The following is a 19,182-nucleotide window of genomic DNA, read 5'->3' as shown; positions in this document are numbered from 1 at the left end:
ACACAAAGTGATTGAGTCCACTACCACGAATCTGAATGAGCTTCCCTTTCTTACCCATGCTGAAGGAATCTTGAGAGTCTCTGTTACAAATTGACGGAGCCGTGCAGATAAAGAGTCTTGCTGTTAGAAAACGTTGTGCTGAACGCAAGTGAGGGGATTAGAGACTACACGACCCTATTTATGTACTACAGGTACGAAAGGGCTTTTTTTCTAACCCTAAAAGCCTCTTTATGTGCTGATGCCTAACCACTGATACCTGATAGGGCAGGCCGCATTGATGTGTCCTATTGTATGGGCTGATGTAGTATTGGTCGATATTCTAAGACTCTTACCTAAACAATATGACCTAATCAGGTACCCATACGACTGGGTGGTATTCAATGCATATATTATAAACATTCACTACCTCCTTGATAGCTAGGCGAGGAAGAATATATGTATGTCTTGTCAGATGCAAATACGGCTTTCCTTTGTAACTCTTCTAGATCTGGCTCTGAAGAACTGGACTTTCCTGATCATAAGTATCCCTATGAGCCTGGCCCGGGAGATTTTGTAGATATGTCAGACCATGCAAGCTTAACGCCGCGACCATGACGATCAAGAAACGCTCCATCTTCAGAAGAAACTCGTGCATCCCGTCCGCCATATTGAACGCTTCCTCGGTCCAAGTCTGTGAGTGCATTGATGGTTGCGTTGTAGCTTGCCTGATCTATTTGCCCACCAACGTAACGCGCTTGGCCCTGCAGATTGACTCTCCTGGCTAAAACCAAGTCCTTTACAGTTGAAACTGTAATACCATAACTATTATCAGTCATAGTTATGTCTTCAAATACATTGACACGTTCTTTGGCCAAGTCCTCGCCAGCATCAGCAACCACGTTCATGCACTGACGAATGCTTTCCCTCGTTTCTTGTAGTTGTGCCAATTGTATGATGTCGTCTTCGGATAGATTCGTTTTAACTTTCATAGCATCCATTCTTTCATCAATCTTGTTCCCATGGCTTTTAAGACGAGATTCCAACGAACTGATAGAGCTCTTAGCGGAACTCAAACTACTCCTGATGTATTTGTTTGCTGTAGGCTGCTGAGAGAACTGCTGCGTTTCGTTGGTTGTGGATTCAAGTGACTCAATATGTTCAGACAGCTCAATGCAGATCTGGAGGCCTTTTCGGGTACTTTCTTTCTCCTCAAAGAGAGCAAGCCAATCAGCGCTATCAGACTCGACAGTATCGGTATTAGAGGCGGTCAAGCTCTGTACTCTCTCATCCAACCGCTGCATGTGTTTCTGGAGATCGGACGTTGTATCATCTATCATATCTTTGTATTCCTCAATGGCATTACGCGTAACAGCCGCAATCGTTCTATGAGATTTATTATCAGCCAGATCCAAATACCGACGGCGAGTACGGAACCTCACATATTAGCGTTAGCCAATGCTATATTGATTGTGGATTTATACCCAGCAAGCATCTCTTTGAAGTCTATGATGTCTCCTTTCAGGTACTGCTGGCCTATCCAGTCCCGTAAGCTTGGACGAGTTCCATCAGAGTGTTTTGTACAACGAGCAATGAGCTTATGATACTCTTCACAAGTCTTTCCACAACGCAGGAGAGGCAATTCAAGCGAGTCGAACTTAATGTCAGGGTAATTTGTAACAGTTTCCAGGAGAGATTGCAGAACTCCAGTTAGATCACTCAACTCAGTTTTGAGTGCGCGTGCATTAGCATCCTGGGTTTTAAAACTGCGGACCGTTTTAAAAAGAACTGTGCTCGATTTAAAAGCGAACGTTACCAAGGTTAAAACCCCAGAAGCAACACCGATGCCTTCTGCCATTTTCGCGATATCTTGCGAGCTGTAACTGATGAAATAAGGGAGTGGGAGCTGAGCTTAAGAAAGGGAGTAAATGATTGAAAGCCTATTTAATGCCGCACGATTGACTAGATGACGATAAAGAATATCTCTGATATTATGACCCCGCGCCAGCAGTCACGTGTCACCTGTGGTCTGCCACCGACCAACCAGAACGGTCAACAAACCGGAGAAGCAATTGCATGGCCGTGTAAATGCCTTCGGACGAATATCTGCATACATAACCACATGTCGTTATTACCGTTCTTAGAATTCGAAGAAGCTAGCATGCTTGGACTTCAAATTAGGTAGGAAAGCCTGTCATAGAAAAATTAACACAGCCGTACCTAGAATTTCAGGACGTGAATTATCCTGAGGGATCACGGTTAAAGGTAAACTTCGGATTGCCTAGCTATATGATCTCAAATCTGACTTACGACTCTGTAGGGTTCCCGGTCCTTAGCTTTACATATACCCTACACATTCTTTCTAGGCGGACCCGACAACGTAGTGAGCAAATGACTGTCACGCAGATCAGTCATCTTCGTAGCCTCTGCCTTAAGATGAGTCAGCCTGATCACATTGTTAGCCGTCTCGCTAAGGTTTGAGTCCCGTTCTGTTGGTTCAACGCTTGCATAAGTTCAACAAGTTCATAAACCATCGCTAAATATTTAGGAGTTTTAGGACTTTACCATCGTAGAAAGGTTATTAACTTCAGAAATCGTGAAACAAAGAAGTTATCTTTAGTAATTTAATATTTTTAACACGTGAACATTTTTTTTCGACTTGAAGTTTGTTTCTTTCAACATCTATGCCTGCTGTTACTTGATAGACGCGATATGTTTGTGGAGAACAGACCATCCTTTGCATTTATGTTCATATGCACAGTACCATCTTGCTCTCAGACAATGAGTGAAACCACAGTATATAATGCCTTGATCCCACTACCTCAATCACTCCATCCTGCCTTCCTACCACAGATCTCACCGTCTCTGGATCAGCTATTCCCTAATTCTTAAGAGACAGATTCTACAAGTTCTACACACAAAACACTCTACATCAGCAATCATGTGCTGGGCTACCACAATCACGCTCTCTTGCGTAGACTGCGACACGGTTATTAACACTAAGCATGATTACGGTATGTGTGAATCAGGTCGAGAAGCCAATTTCTGGGGCATCTGTTGCAATGAGAAAGTAGAGTATCTAGCTCGTCCTGGTGTTTGCTTCGACTGTTTCACTAAGAAGAGAGAGCGTAGAAAGGAGAAGCAGGAAGAGGAGAAGAAGTTGAAAGAGATGGAGGAGGAGGAGGAGAATGAGGAATAAGAGAGCCTTGGGCTGCAGTGGAATCTCGAGGTTCCCAATGGGCCATCTGGCGGATGTTGTTGAGGGCTGAAGGAGACAACAGAGCCTCAGAGTTTTGTTGGATTTGCTGCAGGCAGTAGATCAAGTAGATCAAGGTAAAGAAATAAAAGTCCTGGATGACTGAAAGATGTGGCATGTTTCTTATATTGACATGTGAAAATTAATACGTATGTTCTCCAATCTCTTTTTCAATAGCCTCTGTCTGAAATGCTTTAGGACAGATGCCCTCAAGCCGTGAGGCTTTACCTTTTACGCTTCCTTTGTTCGGTCTTTGTCGAGACCAGCATTTCTCTCCTCGTCGGGCACTGTTTTGGGCTCTGAGGGCGCTTTCTTTTGTAACGCGACCCAGACAGCCGAACCAATAATGAGAGCGCTGCCGATAAAGCTGGCAGGTGGAGGGGTACTTCCCCAGATGACACGGTCAATGATGACGGCATACACCAGTTGAACGTACTATTGACAAGTTAGGCCCTGTCACATATCCATCTCAATCAAGGAGTACTTACTATCAGGTTTGTTGCTCTGCCAGCCTTTTCTCGCTGCAGACCTTCAGTGAGGAGAACCTGGAACAGAAAGCCCGAAACACCGATTGAGAGAAGAACAGCCCACTCAGCAATACTCTTAGGAATCTCAAATTGCAGATCAGGATGGATCGTAATGATAAGGAAAGAGCTAACAGTTGCCAACACAGCGAAGTAGTTGACGCTCACAAGGGAATGAGCTCGCTTTCCAATAACACGAATAGTCGAGTAAGCGGTCGCAGCAGCGATGGAGCCAAAGATGGAACAGCAAATCGCGATGGTGCGTTCATGAGGCGTCGCCTTGGCTGCTGAGATCATACCTTTAGCAGCAGTAGTTGCTGCAGAGGCATACCCCGTAAGGAAGGAGTCCTTGTTGGGAAAGAGGAAGGCTGGCCGAGCGACAAATAGGACACCTGTGAAGGCTATGAGACCTGCCAAGGCTTCGTTGAGAGTGAAGGGTTCCCGGAGAGCAACCCAGGCGATGAAAGCTGTCAGAGTAGGGACAAGGAAAGTGATGACAGTGGCATCGGACACATCGAGATATGAAAGAGAATCTACTCAGTGTCAGCTAGTTCTTCTTGTCACAGTCGAGTTGCGATTCTTACAGTAGAGACCGAACAGTCCAACAGATCCAGCCATGCCTCGCAGGAATAGTAACCCTCTGACCTCACGTGGTCCAAGAGGAAAGTCGGGAACTTTCTCACGCCACATGTAGAAAGAGCCAATAATGGTTGTGGCCAACATACGGACAAAGATGATCTGCAGGGCATGAAACTTGGTCTCGAACCCAGTTGCTAGTAGCCTTGTAGTCATGGACATCTGATATCGTCAGTATGCGTATAGTGAGTGGCTGGGGGGTCCTTACAATGGAGGCGAACAGCTGGGCCAGCAGAACATAGAATAGACCGATGTTCTGAGAATACATATCTTGCACCTTCTCCCAAAATGAAGGAAACTTGGAATCGTCCATATCAACAGAAACAAAAGAGCTTGTACTCGGACTGGGTGAAACAGCACCACTGGCAGTCTCGGGCGCCAGTAGAGTAGAATTTTCCAACTCGCCCTTCTCATTGGCTGCCGTCCTCATATCGTGCGACATCTTTACAGCTGTTCAAAAAAAGAAAATCTACGACCTGCGTAACTCTAGAAAACTTGTGATATCGGAATTGAGAATACCTCGTGTAACGAATGGAATGAGCAGCTCAGCTGCGGTAGAAAGAACGTGACTGAACGAACGTGGATATTTTTTCTTTCCTCCGACAAGCCGGAAGCGTTTTAGTTAAATACTAAGCTTAAAACAGCCTAAGACTGATTGATGGGGCCCGTAAAAGGAGTTTAGTAAGTTACTCCACCAATCGCGATACAGCGTTTCGCCTACATTGGTCCTGACAATTTCGGACTAATGTTGTTCCTTTGTAGAGACCGTGTGTCTCATTGGTTAATTACTGCTATGACCGTAGTCAGTTGAGGTTTCTGTCAGCTTGCTTCAGAACGGTTGAAGTTTAAGTAGTGTGATGTAGAATCTTATAGAACAACAATATGCGCCTCCTTCCTTATCTTTAAACGTCGAGTTGTAGATGAGGATTCAGGGCGGGTACAGTACAGTTAACCTGTTGCAAGACCCATACCCTATACCGACTGTATCAGTATTGCTAATGCATATCAGAATGCAACAACAAAATGTATCCGCTTATAAAGATATTCTTTAGATCATCTAGATTTATTCTTGACGTTTACTGGAGGTGTTCGTGCTGTCGTCTGTTTGTGAAACGAATGGCCAAACAAAAAACGTTGTCATTGGTCTTTCGTTGAGTTCGGAGGGAAGCTTTACGACTAAACGTCAGCTCAACCGAATGTAATAAAAGTCTGGAAATGCACCTACATAAGTAAACTATCAAACAATCAAGTTACACTACAGATATAGCTATTACTTCTGTTACTGACACCATTCTAATTTCTACCACATCATTTATGCTTCATCGGAGCAGTCGATCCGCCTGGCGGTCGAACTCGGAAATAGGCGAACGTGACCCCTGTCAAACCCCTGCCAAGACCAATAATTGCGTTCAGCCCCAGTGGCGTCCAGACTATCGACAACGCTTCTCTAAAAGTTACGATTAAATTGATGTCTAGACCCTTTTTCAGTCAATAGTTCTAAACAAGCGACCAAAGCAATGAGGACCAACGAGGCTCAGGCGCAATAGTAAGGAGAAATGAGAATAGCTTATAGAACTAATAAAACTGATGCCATCTCCCACTATTTCCATCTGACTTGTCGCCCTCACATTCGTTCATTCCCTGTTGACTTCGCAGAGATGTCGCGACATCTCGTTCGTTCGTTCTTGCTGGCTACGGCCTTGAGTCCCTTGGTTAATGCTGGACCCTGTCGACCTCATCCCACTTCTGCTTCGAGTGTGGGTGAGAGCTCGACTCAGACCGTTTCTCCGTCTCTTGCTTCTTCGTCTGTTATCCTGATCGATACCGAGACCGTCTCGCACTCGGATATGATCTCTGAAGATGCTGCTACCGGAACTGGAAGCTCGACCCTCCAAGATGATACGACCGTGACCTTCAGCGAAATATATTCGGCTTCTACTGCAACCTCTGAGGATGCTACGTTCATCTCCATTGAGACCACTGCCGAGTCTAGTGTGACTGATACAACTGCTGCCACCCAAGCCAGTACCTCCTCGGCAGCTACTCAGGCAGCTCCAACTGATACGACCGTAAACACCCATGGGTCAGAGGCGTCGGCGACTGCAACATCGGACGAGCTTACAGGTACTATGACTGATGCTGCCACGTCCAGTGCTGAGGCTACTTCGGATACCACCTTGACTTCCAGTCAGACGGATACTCCCACCACTGGAACCTCGGGCGACCTCACCACCACCGCCGAGACTGCCACTTTCCCATCCACGACCGAGGCTACTTCAACAGCTTTAGAGACCTCCACAACTACAGCCGCTGTCTGTACCCCTACCCTTCTTAGCACCCCGCACGAAGGTGCTGTATGCGGCAAGCAGGGCAATCCAAGCTCTTTTACAGACTTTCTGCTCACCCTGACAGAAGAAGAGTTCACGGCGAGTATCGGGAAATGCTACGAGGCATGCAAAGATAACACAAACTGCGGCTCTTTCATTTTCATGCAGGGTGCCTTCTGTGAGCTGTGGAAGGGTGAACCCACTGGGCTCAACAATGCCGATACCCCCTACAAATGGTATAGCTTGGACTGCTTTTCCTGCGGCCCTGATGAGACAGAGACCAACCCACCGGAAACCAATGTACCGACTCAACCTGAAGGAGTGTGCGTGGACAATCTTCTGAACCCGCCGCCCAAAGATACTATCTGTGGAGCGACAGGAAGTGGCGCTGGTGACTTCATGTCTTTGCCTGGCGGCGGGTCTACAACCTCATTGGACGCATGCCGCAACGATTGCGAGAACACGGAGAACTGCGACGCAATCGCATTCCACCAAGGAGCCTATTGTGTGCTCTACAGCGGCCATATTACCGAGACATACGGTGCGCCAACCGCTTGGAAGTATTATGACATGTCTTGCTTCTGTGAGACAGAACCCAGCACTCCGACTGAGCCTGAGCCAAACAACCCAGCAGAACCTGAGCCTACCTGCAAGAACAACATCATCAATCCTATCCCTGACTATCGTGTCTGCGGCCAACCAGGTCGGGCAGCTGGCTTGTATCATGAGGGCCCTGCGCCAGAGGGTTCCACCAAGTCGCTTCTGGCGTGTGCAAAGGCATGCATTAATGGTCCTTGCAGAGCTTTCAGGTTCGAGGTTGACAAGGAATGCGAGTTCTACGTAGGAACCGGATTGAACACACCAGACGGCACGGAACAGAGCTACAGGTGGTATCAGCCGGAATGCTTTTGCGATCTTGAAGAAGATGAACCGAGCGATCCTGAGATCACGCCCGCACCTGAGGTCACACCCACACCTGAAATCACGCCCACACCCGAGGCGCCGACGGACGATGTCTGTATCGGCGAGCCCTTAGACTCCTTGCCCAAAGACACGGTGTGTGGTAAAAAGGGTTCTGTTCCAGCACAATACAAGAGTAACGAACGTATCAAAACAGCCGGAACTTTGGCAGAATGCTACAAGGCATGCAAAGCAGCGGGGGATTGTGATCTTATCGAATTCCTGCCGTCGTCGACTTGTAAGCTTTACAAAATCCAAGGCCAGTTCTCGGACTCGGCCGTGCAGTTCACAGGAAGTGTGATCGAGTGGTGGCAGCCAAGTTGCTTCTGCGACGACGAGCCTAAGGAAGAAGAACCAGTTCCTGTGTGCAGAGGAGAGCCCAAGAACCCCTTGCCAACGAACACCATATGCGACATGAAAGGCCTTATCAACTCCAACTTCATTGGTGAGAGGGGAAAGCCGACTGCTGCAACCCCGACCGAATGCAACAAGGCGTGTAAAGCTAACTCCAGCTGTCACCTTTTCAAATTCACTGAGTCTGGACAGTGTATCTTGTACCAGAAGGGTTATCAATTTGGGCCCAGTGCAGTTGAGAGCTACATCAACACCGACTACAAGTGGTGGGAGCCAAGCTGCTTCTGTGAACCAGATGTGTCACAAGCAAACCCCGAGTAGTGAACCAGATGATGTCACGTAATATTAGGATAATGGTATTCTTGGATGGGGGGACCATTGCCACCAACTGTTAGAGGGCGAATAGATGTTTATATTACTTTCTTGTCACTCAATTTATTTTCATCACTAGTATTTATTGTATAGGAGAGAAGAGTTATATTCCATGCGATATCTTGTGTTAATATATAGCTATCAATCTATTGCCAAAGTATGTTTAAACCAATCTCCTTGATTCTTGTTATCGTGGTAATTCTTGTGTTGGGTAAATAACCACAGATACAACGGACCTATGAGAAAGGAACCTTGAATACTTATATACATGACCCTCAATGTTATTCGGGTCTATACGGAGTAAGAGTGAATGAATTACTGATCTTTGAGCCATCCGCGCCAATCAATTCCAGAGTTACTGATCTCCCGAGTCCTAGCGATCCGCACCAATCAATCTTAGAACTGCCGATATCTCAACCATGCGCACCAATCAATCTCAATGCGGGGAAATGAAACCCTTGGTCACGTTGCATACAGGTACAGGGGTGCCTGCATCTTTGCTCAGCAACCTGCTTATACTAATCTGAAAACGCAATCCTCGGGCCCGCCTCCGTGGTTGAAACAGGCAATATTCCATCTCGGACGTGGCAACCCTAGATCGACTTCCAGAAACGAAATATGGGGTCGTACTATAACTGTAATAATTCCTCCACCAATGCTATGTTCGCGCATATGATGCTTACTGCAGAATAGGAACGATTTCACTACAGAATCCGGCATGGAACTCAGCCTGTTAGGATAAAACAAAAAATACCGGCACTAGTACAATCAGAATATATACATATATATATATCGACTATTTTACGCGTATCCACTGCTTTACGAGTATCGGCTTTCAATTCATTCTCCACCAATTAGTCCTTCTCTTCATCATCAACCGCGACGATGAAGTTCTTGAACAACGATCTCCTTGCTTCCAGCACCCTGCTTCTGGCCACCCTTGGGGGTGCCTCAGCTCAGTGTTCCCTCCCTACTACCTACCGCTGGACATCAAGTGGCCCTCTTGCTCAACCTGCAAATGGCTGGAACAGTCTCAAGGACTTTACCGTCGCCCCTTACAACGGTCAGCAGCTAGTCTATGCTACTGCCTATGGCCAAGGTGGCTGGAAGTCTATGGGCTTCAGCCCTGTGTCGGATCTTAACAACCTTGGTTCTGCGAAGCAGACTCTTCAGACCGGTTCAGCTGTGGCCCCAACCCTCTTCTATTTCAGGCCCAAGGGTATCTGGATCATGGCCCATCAGTGGGGCCCTACCAAGTTCTCGTATAGGACTTCGAATAACCCTACCAACGTGAACGGTTGGTCTCAGCCGCAACCTCTGTTTACTGGAGAGATTGCCAATGCGCCATTTGGTCCAATCGATCAGACTGTCATTGGCGATAGCCGAAACATGTACCTTTTCTTCTGCGGCGATAACGGCAGAATTTATCGCGCGTCCATGCCTATCGGTAAGTATCCATGCAATTGAATCTCACGATTTGAAAACTGACCTCAATTAGGCAACTTCCCCGGTAACTTCGGATCGAACTCCCAGATCATCCTGCAAGATACCGAAGACAACCTCTTCGAGGCTGTCCAGGTTTACACCGTCCAAGGACAAAACAAATACCTCATGATTGTTGAGGCTAAGGGTAGAAACGGTCGTTTCTTCCGATCTTTCACTGCCAACAGCCTTGATGGTCAGTGGACTGTCAATGCTGGAACCGAAAGCAACCCCTTCGCCGGCAAGGCAAACTCAGGCGCCACCTGGACCAACGATATCAGCCACGGCGAGCTGGTTCGCACTGCCAACGATGAGACATTCCCCATTGACCCTTGCAACTTGAAGCTGCTGTACCAAGGACGCAACCCCAGTGTCAACGTCGACTACAACCTCCTGCCATACCGTCCCGGTCTGCTTACCCTCCGCCGATAGATTGCTGGTCTATCTTGGTTATAAGACGTCTGTCCTTACATATGTACATATTTCTCATAGTGACTCACTCATTGAATAGTCAATTGAAACTCGTTACCGGATGATAGCTTTGGTATTTGTGATGACTACAACTAATCATTCTCCCCAGATCACTCGCCTTCAATGTAATCCCCCACTATTAGTCCTCCGACTCAGGCTTGAAAGTCGATCTCATAACATCAATCAAAGCCCGATTAGTAACACCAGCAACTTTCCCATCCTCAACCTCAAAAGTAAACTCATCACTATCATCGAAGAACCCAACACTCGCCCAAGCCATGCAGCCATCATCAAACAGACCCTCTCCTCCTTCAACCGCAGCACGAGGCTCAATGGGTGGGACCTGAGGAATAGCGCGATAAGAAATGAATTGTTTTGATCCCTCGACTTTCTTGGCTCCGATAGGATATAGACGAACGAGAATGTCATCGCCAAACAATTCTTCCGACAAGGGTGAGAACAAAGAGGCGCGCGCCTCGGTTCCATTGATGAAAAATGAATCTAGACCAAGTCCAGGTCGACCTTCTTCGACACTGATAGTCAAATTCGTACCCTCGCGTTTATCATCAACATAAACACCAGGATAAGTCCTCTTCGCATTCTCCCACCCAGCCCACTCGGCAGCAGTGACGAAAGCAGTACCAACAGCGTTCCTGAGAGGGATTCGTGCAGGAATTGCACCGTCACCAGCAGTGAGAATACTGTATCCAATACCATGATCAGGCGAGAGAGCGATAACTGCAGCGTAAGCAACATTACCACCGAGCTTGGTGTAAAGATCGGAAACACGAGTACGATTGGAGTTGGGAGAGACGGGAAGAGTCAGACGGTAGATTTCCCAAGGGGCGCCGACGCTGTTTGTTAGAGAAGCTGTGTTGCCAAGTGGTTTCATCCAGCGGCGGGTGTCGGCAGGAGACAGGAGTTCAGAGTTGAGAATAGAAAGACCGAGTTTTCGGAGATCGGCGCTGTTGGAGTACACGCCGCCAGTACTGTCGAGATCATTAGCTTATGATATTCATGGGGGAAATGGTGGCTTACCCTGCTAGAACCTGTCTATCTTGACCCCACGAAGATACTGATGCGTTTCCAGGGACAGCCAAAACGTTACGGTCATCACCCTCAGGCTCCACTGAGCCAGAGACATTGAGACCCAGTGGCTCAGATAGGATGCTCTGGATGGCGTCGTGGTAGGGCATTCCGGTGAGGCGATGCAGTATACCACCCAGCATGGCGTAGCCGCCATCTGAATAGGCCGGAGTCTCGAATGGCAGAACAACAGGACGTTTTCGCTCCTTCATTACGACAAGGAAGTCTATATAGAGTGTTAGAAAGATGTTAGGAAAGGATGGGGTTTATTTACCTTCAAATCCACATCCTGGAGCAGTATCGTTTGTGCAAAAAGCACTGATCTCAAGAGCTGCAAAAAGTCAGCCGTGCACAAGATATTAAGAGGGCTTTACTTACGAACACCTCCCGAACCACCCTGCTGGGACAGAAGCGCGCCAACGGTAACATCCTCCCAAATAATCCTCTCAAGAGGCTCACTCTTATTATTTCCCGCCAACTCAGGCAGAATCTCGGTAACCGGCTTATCCCAGACATCAAAGCCCTCCTTGACAAGAATTGCATAAGCAGTGAAAAGCTTACTCACACTACCAACGCGAAAGGCAGTACCGTCATCGAGCTTGCCTGTAGACAATGTATCATTGAGGGCTTCAGCGGCATGATAGTACGAGTAGAGACTTTCGTTGGTAGCCGTGGAAAAGACATTAATGGCAAAGGATGTTTGCGTTTTATTGAGGATGCCATTCTTGAAAAACGATTCAATGATGGCTGGAAATCCGTCTGTGGCGTTTTTAACGACTTCAAAGGTGGAGAGATCGAAGCCCGAGGGTGTTACGGGGCCTAGGATGGGACATTCTTCTGTTGGAATGGCCAGACCGTTGTGGACGAGGGTGGAAAATAGTGCTAAAGAAAGAGTCTTCATGATAATAATAGTTGATGAAGAGGTTGTTTGATACAGAAAGTCAATTAATCGCATTCTAGACCGTAGCTTATATAGACAATGTTTATTTACTTCCTCTCAAGCCTTTGACGTCGTTCCCGTAACTCAAAGACTCAGCCTTGGAGCTCTCATGGCTAAATTTCCTTTTCTGGTGTGATGTACCGCTCCAGTCGCTAAGCTCTGCCGACGATCAACGCTAAAATGTCCCCTTTTAGTGTAAACGCGCCGCTGGGATCCACTTGCTTAATGCTTACTTTCTGTCAGCGAGTTATCGTGATGGCTTCAATGGGGACCTGCAGAGTTTAATTAGACAAGTGCTTACTATGCAATTGAAAAATATGGAAAGATAGCGCGAGTGTAACGCGAATTGATGAAATGACCGCTGAACGGATGCAAGGCAATGGCGTTGTACAGACTCAGCCAGGTTTATAGACGTCATTTCGAGTACAGCGATTCAATTGACCGTTTTAGATGAAGAAAAAGCAAGAAGTAGATTTGATTAGACTATGATGACTGTGTTCATAGACGTAATCTCAGTGACCCCAGTAAGAATTAAATGTGATCAAGTTCCAATCGTTGCATCATTAATCCAGGTACCCGACAACTCATCAGCTTCCACCTATCAAAGAGCGACCAAAACAACAGACACGATGACAAATCCAACCGTCAAAAGCACCTGAACTCTTTCAACCGAGCCAACACTATCACCATCCCCACCCGCCGCCGCAGAAGGCCCAGCTGAACCACCCCCAGCTTGACCTCCTCCTTGTCCACCTCCCTGCGGTGAAAGCCCACTAGCAGTAGGTTCAGCCGGAGAAAACGATAAAACACACTCTTCATCCAAAGCAAGGGTGTCACCAACATCATTTGTGACTTCCATCTCGGGACATGAGAACGTCGCATCTTCACCCGCTACCGTCACCGTCTGAGTTCCCGTCCGGGTATACAGTTCTGTCTTCCAGATCGTACTCGTGTAGGTGGTAGACGGGTTACAAGATGCCTGTCGAGCTAATAGACCACGATCGACAGGCGCAGGTGCTGTCGCCGTAGGAGCTTCGATGTCGCGACGAGCACGACCACCCGTGCTTGTCTCTCCAGGAGGTTCATAGTGAAGAACACATCCGGAATCAAGTTCCAGCGTAGCCCCAACATCATTCGTAGCCGTCATAGGAACACAGCTAAACTCAGGTGCGTTTCCAGTATCAGGCTCAATATCATCTGTAACCCTGACAGTCCTCATAGCAGTCGTAGTGAACGCATACGTCGACGTGATGGTTCTTGTAGGAACAGGACAAGCTTTGCAGTATCCGTCTGATCCACAGTATCCACTCGAGCGACAGCATTCGTTCTCGCAACAGGTCGTTCCTTTCTCACAGCCACCGTTCTTACAACACTTCTCAGTGGCAGGGTTTGCACATCCTCGAGTAGCACAGCACTCGTCGCCCTTGTCGCAAGCCCAAACAGTACCCGGTCCCGTACAACATGTCGCCTTCTTAGGATCATAGCACTTACTATTCCCGCATCTCTTCTGTCCAGCAGGACAACATCCACCACCTGGCTGACAATCATATCCCTTGGGGCAGTGTATACCTGAACTTCCACAGCAGACCGATGTTTTGGGGTTATAGCAGGCTGATGAACCGCACTTGGATTCACCAGCGTCACAACAACCGCCGTCGACGCATGTTTTGCCTTTCGAACAGGCGATACCGCTGGAGCAGCAGATTTGTGAAGAGGGATCGTAGCATTTGCTTGAGCCGCATTGTTGGGTGTTGCCACGGCAGCAACCGCCTGGGACGCAGGTGTCGCCTCCGGGACAGCATCGTACGCCATTGGAGCAGGGGTCTATCATCGTCAGCATATTATCGCGTGTAGGGGCGGCTGGGTCTTACAGTATCCTGGATTGACACATTGACGTTGTCTTGCGTGTAAGCCATACGATTGAAGCTGATTGTTGTCTTCGAACAGTTCTGTGAAGTTTGATACGCTGTCGGGGAGTAGAATCTCGCTCATGGCTGCATCGGATAGAGAGATCATCTCAGAGCCAGTCTTCAGCTTTAGCATATCCGAGCCGAATGCTATGGCTAGCTGTACCCAAAGGGCCAGCGGAAGAATGCGTCGTCGCAACATCGTGAAAGTTTACAATTATCAGCCGTCTAGAACAGGCACAAAAGCATTACGGTTCAAGCCAGAAATCCACAGGAGGAAAAAGGCTGGGCACAGCATGTCACCAGTCATTTATATCTCGCCGTTGACTCGACCCCTCTTTTGCGAATGCAGCCTTGTGGCATGTTATCCCCTGATTTCACACCCACCAAGGAAACTAACATGCAGATCGAAGAGTGTTTAATCGCTGTTCGTTGGGCCTTGCCAGGCGTTAACCCGAACTTTGAAAGAATCAAGGCGGAGGTGGCACTCTAAATTACAGGAATGGTTAGGCTTGCATTAGTCTTGTTTGTAGCTTATTGTGGCGCTCACTCTAAATATGCTGATGGGCGTTGGGCTTTATTCCAGCTCCCTTCAACGGGCAAGCTGCCAGGCATATGAACATCATGACGCCCTATAACTGAGCCACAGGCTACTGAACTGTTCTCAATATGACCGTGATTCTGGATTGAAGTCACGGTTTAGTATTGTTGGTGATGCTGAAAGATCAACCGACGATCCAAAGTGTTGGTGTCTCAGCCGCACCCTAACAGGTAAAGTCGATCAGCAAGGGTCCAAGGCTGATTGCTTGACCCTTGCATTTCATTACGCCCGATTACAGTTGTTGGTCCAGCAGTCTCAGTACCGCGTAGTGCAATGCGTTGTTAAAACCTTGCATCAGCAGTCCCGTGTCCCTTAATTTCCACCTGATCTTGTCGATCTGCAATCACAAACAGGCAGGTATCTGGTGGCAAGGTCCAATTGATCACCGTCTTTAATTTTGAGCTTATCTGAGGCCCTCGGTGCTGAAGCCTTCAGGACACGACTTACCGGGCTAGGGTAACGCTTCTAGCATGGATACAGTGCAATCGCTTGTACCCGTCAAGGAGGACACCAACGTCTGGATGATCAAGATGGGCTTCCACTGTTGGCTTTGATCTTCGGAGGAACTCACGGCGATGCAGACGTGCTCCCATCCATCATCGGAACTTGCAATTAAACTTTTTCATCGGACGCTGTGAGGGCTATTCAGAATATAAATAGGTTTGTTACCTGATTATTTCAAGCACCCCTATCCCAAGTATCGTCGGGGGTTAGAGAGCTAGACCAACAACTGTTCCATCACAGTTTTCACAATATGTACCTAAACTAGCCCTGCTAAACACCTCAATTGGAGGTGTGCACAGTAGTATCGCGCAGGACGTCGGACGGGGCGCCCTAGGCATAGAGCATCCAGTGCTAACGGATGCCATAACCAACCCGAATTATCCTTCATCAGCGACCAGCACCAAAATGATCTGGAAGAATAGCCGGCGCGTGGCATCACAGCTGATCGTTCAGCTGAAGATCACATGATAGTTGTCGGCCGACCAACCAGACAGATTGAGAGCCGCCACGGCGACGCCCACGTCTCCAAAGCAAAAGCAAGCCTTGCTCGCTTCCAGACAGGTTTAAAGCGGCCGCAGCTTTCCTCCCTACACATCACCATTCCTCACCTACCTTCTTATTCAAGCGGACGTGGACTATTCTAATAAGAATCGCAACAGGATGCTTAACACCACATTCGACTGCGCATCTATCCATCAGTTCGCAGACTTCTTCGCACTAAACACCACGAATGTTACCACGGCAGTCGAGGCGTGTCCGGAAAAGTGCAGCTTAGCATGGGGAAAGGGCAATCCAGACCTATCCGGCATCGGCGTCTTCGTATCGCATATCCTCCAATTGGCGGTCTGCCTCTTACTGGGACCTTGCTATGCGATCGTATATCCCTTCCTTGACAGGAAACGCCAGAAGCACCTCGCCGGGATCCATATCAAGGCTCTTCAGACGACACTGCTTCTTGCTTGCCCTATTGCTGTAGCGAGTATAATCGATCTGAAGAGACGATCAACGCTGTTCGAGGCCAGATTCATCTACTACCTGAACTTCATGGAGCTCCTGGCGGCTTGTGTTCTCGTGTCCACCATGGTGGTACACACGGGGGAAGACGAGGCATTTCTAATCGAGACTCGCGAAACTATCACGTTGGTCCTGGGGATCGTTATGCAAATAGGGCTCTCGACCGGAGTAATGCACTGGGTCGACCGCAGGTCACTCTCAGCGAAAGACGTTCGAGCCTTCGTTACTGCTTGTGAAAGATCCGGAGTGGTCGTACCAATCCCTCCAAGCGATTGGGCGAATAAGTACAACAAGAATCTTCGGTCATTCCTCATCGTGCTGTTACTCATATCGATCGTCGCTGCCGTGGCAATCTACATGCTTATCGCGAATTTTAAATCCAAGTCCCGGTCAGTCTGGCTTTGCCTTGTGTCTGCAGGTCTTGCTAGCGGAGTGGCCTACTCTTTCGCCAAGATGCACTTGGCTCGAGTAGACCTGGCTCGATTTAGCAAAAATGGCTACGCAGACAACGAATGGGGCTTTGGGCAGATAGTCGCCTTGTTTGCCTGGGTTCCTCTGCTAGTGGAACTATCCATACCACTGCTCATATCAGGAAGCAGGGCGTTGACACCCTTGTGGGCGCGAGCAAGAAGAGGCCGTCAAGAGCAAAGTTCAGAAGCCTAATAATAAAGTCGAACCAAAACAACAAGCACAGCATGACCTGGGCGAACAGCAAGCACAACACGAGGTAGACTCTGCTCAAGGTGGACAGGCCGGGAATCGTGCGGTAGAAGACGTGCAGGTTGCAGCTGGTATAAAGAGAAGGAATACGCCTAGAATGAAATCCCCAGTTTAAAGGTATACACTGAGCAGTAATATGCCCAGGAGACATCTCCTTAAGGATCAAGTAATCCGATTCGCAAACCGCCACTCCCACTATGAAAAGCCAATCTATTTGTTGTTGCAAAGGTGAGGCCTCAGCTTGATATAAGTCTAGAAGAACTCATTTTAAAGTAGACAATTGTTCAACATGACCGTGGAATCGTACCTGCCTACCATCCCAAGACCCAATTCCTTCACCATACGACTCAGAGATTGTGATATATTTATCACGCTGCCCCGGCGGGCCCGGGGCCAATGCACCGTCGCGAACCCACTTGGTGAATGTGAAAGAGGCAGGCATCTCGCGCCGGCAAATCCAGAAAGAACTTGTTAAAGTACTTCAAGCCGGTTTCGGGGCTGGCTTCAATCTCAGAAGTCCGGCTCTTGGGACCGACAGGTAGCATTTCATGTCGGCCATTCGGGTGCCAAACAGAAGCGAATGCGGTTTTTGATTCGCCGTCAAGATTTGGTTCCATGGACCAGGAAATGAGAACTTCTCCCGTCTCTAGGTAGAACCAAAGGGCAAAGTAACCTTTTCCATTGTGGAAGTTGCCCCATTGTCTTTTGAACAGGGCGAATGATTGTTTGGAATCAATCTCGTGTCGGTTACCATCAATTTCAAGATATCCATGAAGACGGCTTGCAGGGCTGGCCTAGATATCATGTTAGTAATCCAGTGCAATGGCAATCGAAATCATACTCACCCAATACCAAGACCAGCCCGGAAGGGAAGTAGAGCCGTCAGGGTCTGGTCCTCGGTTGACGAGCTGAACGCCACCGCCGCGCCGTAGTAGAAATTACCACCGGTAGGCTGTAAGATAACGTCGTGTTTAATTCCAACAAAATCAAGTTCAAGATGGGTGTTGGTCCATTGGTCAACGTCTTCAGGGCTGGTGACGTTCCGCGTGGCGCTCTTCAGTTCCAGACGATCAGGATTTCCAGACCCGGGATGGATAATCGAAGCTCCGTGCGAAGTGTTGTCCTGCAGGTCATTCAATGAAATGAATTCCAAGGAGTTTGTCTCCACGCAGGCCTGCGTTGCTTGTCAAGTGATATTTGAGTCCCTCCTTTGTTGTGATCCAATAGAGCATGAAGACACTGCGAAGTCTCGTTAGGATAGGATGTGTTTTATTATAGGAAGGCCACTTACTTATTCACATTGTTGGTGTCTGTTGTGACATATGCCCAAGTCTTTCGAGCATCGTATCTATTCACGAATGTCTTTTTGGGTGTTAGTTAGTTTGAACCACAACTGTCATGACAAAGTCGGACGACTACATGCCTTACCCCATCATTCTCTATGGTAGTAGGTGGGTACGAGGGAGGAGCCCACGACAAAGGAGTTCCTGTCATTTCTCGTAGAGCAGAGTTAGCCGACAAAAAGTATCAAGTTGTCTCGAAGTAGGTTACACAAGAAGGGAACTATGTTGAAATGAATTGAGATGAGATTGAAGTGTAGTATAGCCATGTACCCTACGTTTAAGATACCTATCTATGAATAGTTCTAACAACGGGTATACGGGATCTTATCGGCTCCGAATTGAGTTCCGTGACCGTTTATTTATCGACAGGATCATAATCTGATCAATCAATGCGATTAGAGGAAAGGACTAACATCGGAGAATCTTTGATGGTCTGGACCAATTCAGATATGACAGGGTGTAGACTGGAATTAGAATAGCACGCGGACTAAAGTCGGAGAATACCCCGGTCGCATGCAACAGGCTTAATTAAGCTTGGTCTAGCGGACTAAAATCGGAGAATCTCCTCATATTAGAGGTAACATCATTAATACGGTACGTGTATAATCCATAAGCAATACTACATAGACCCTGGATAAATCTCTCCAAAATATTCTTGTGTAGTTTTGAGAATCCACTGCACGAAACGTAGCAACCTTATTCCTGTCTA

General features: G+C 47.8%; 9 protein-coding genes across 9 annotated transcripts; 4 read left to right on the top strand and 5 right to left on the bottom strand.

Moving 5' to 3' along the window:
* Positions 1–527: 527 nt before the first annotated feature.
* On the bottom strand, positions 528–1,834 carry FIESC28_06203 (uncharacterized protein; the record flags this gene model as incomplete). Its single annotated transcript, XM_031160347.1, has 2 exons — positions 528–1,362; positions 1,419–1,834. 2 exons carry the CDS (start codon positions 1,832–1,834, stop codon positions 528–530), a joined length of 1,251 nt encoding a protein of 416 aa, XP_031015593.1.
* Positions 1,835–2,917: 1,083 nt separating this feature from the next.
* FIESC28_06202 (uncharacterized protein) lies at positions 2,918–3,175 on the top strand (the record flags this gene model as incomplete). Its single annotated transcript, XM_031160346.1, has 2 exons — positions 2,918–2,990; positions 3,051–3,175. The coding sequence occupies 2 exons, from the start codon at positions 2,918–2,920 to the stop codon at positions 3,173–3,175; spliced, it is 198 nt and encodes a 65-aa protein (XP_031015592.1).
* A 288-nt stretch (positions 3,176–3,463) lies between these two features.
* Positions 3,464–4,834, bottom strand: FIESC28_06201 (uncharacterized protein; the record flags this gene model as incomplete). The annotated part of the gene is made up of 4 exons (XM_031160345.1): positions 3,464–3,667; positions 3,721–4,289; positions 4,341–4,554; positions 4,601–4,834. 4 exons carry the CDS (start codon positions 4,832–4,834, stop codon positions 3,464–3,466), a joined length of 1,221 nt encoding a protein of 406 aa, XP_031015591.1.
* A 1,216-nt stretch (positions 4,835–6,050) lies between these two features.
* FIESC28_06200 (uncharacterized protein) lies at positions 6,051–8,354 on the top strand (the record flags this gene model as incomplete). The annotated part of the gene is made up of 1 exon (XM_031160344.1): positions 6,051–8,354. The coding sequence occupies one exon, from the start codon at positions 6,051–6,053 to the stop codon at positions 8,352–8,354; it is 2,304 nt and encodes a 767-aa protein (XP_031015590.1).
* A 936-nt stretch (positions 8,355–9,290) lies between these two features.
* On the top strand, positions 9,291–10,319 carry FIESC28_06199 (uncharacterized protein; the record flags this gene model as incomplete). Its single annotated transcript, XM_031160343.1, has 2 exons — positions 9,291–9,852; positions 9,904–10,319. The coding sequence occupies 2 exons, from the start codon at positions 9,291–9,293 to the stop codon at positions 10,317–10,319; spliced, it is 978 nt and encodes a 325-aa protein (XP_031015589.1).
* Positions 10,320–10,497: 178 nt separating this feature from the next.
* Positions 10,498–12,345, bottom strand: FIESC28_06198 (uncharacterized protein; the record flags this gene model as incomplete). The annotated part of the gene is made up of 4 exons (XM_031160342.1): positions 10,498–11,347; positions 11,397–11,670; positions 11,719–11,775; positions 11,823–12,345. The coding sequence occupies 4 exons, from the start codon at positions 12,343–12,345 to the stop codon at positions 10,498–10,500; spliced, it is 1,704 nt and encodes a 567-aa protein (XP_031015588.1).
* A 640-nt stretch (positions 12,346–12,985) lies between these two features.
* FIESC28_06197 (uncharacterized protein) lies at positions 12,986–14,493 on the bottom strand (the record flags this gene model as incomplete). The annotated part of the gene is made up of 3 exons (XM_031160341.1): positions 12,986–13,807; positions 13,876–14,208; positions 14,272–14,493. The coding sequence occupies 3 exons, from the start codon at positions 14,491–14,493 to the stop codon at positions 12,986–12,988; spliced, it is 1,377 nt and encodes a 458-aa protein (XP_031015587.1).
* A 1,563-nt stretch (positions 14,494–16,056) lies between these two features.
* Positions 16,057–17,073, top strand: FIESC28_06196 (uncharacterized protein; the record flags this gene model as incomplete). The annotated part of the gene is made up of 1 exon (XM_031160340.1): positions 16,057–17,073. The coding sequence occupies one exon, from the start codon at positions 16,057–16,059 to the stop codon at positions 17,071–17,073; it is 1,017 nt and encodes a 338-aa protein (XP_031015586.1).
* Positions 17,074–17,498: 425 nt separating this feature from the next.
* Positions 17,499–18,624, bottom strand: FIESC28_06195 (uncharacterized protein; the record flags this gene model as incomplete). Its single annotated transcript, XM_031160339.1, has 3 exons — positions 17,499–17,919; positions 17,976–18,253; positions 18,559–18,624. 3 exons carry the CDS (start codon positions 18,622–18,624, stop codon positions 17,499–17,501), a joined length of 765 nt encoding a protein of 254 aa, XP_031015585.1.
* Positions 18,625–19,182: the final 558 nt, after the last annotated feature.

This window comes from Fusarium coffeatum (genome assembly GCF_003316985.1).
Source record: "Fusarium coffeatum strain FIESC_28 chromosome Unknown BRIP53273_contig_134, whole genome shotgun sequence".
Lineage (NCBI taxonomy): Eukaryota > Fungi > Ascomycota > Sordariomycetes > Hypocreales > Nectriaceae > Fusarium > Fusarium coffeatum.
This window is presented reverse-complemented; position numbering and strand designations above follow the sequence as displayed.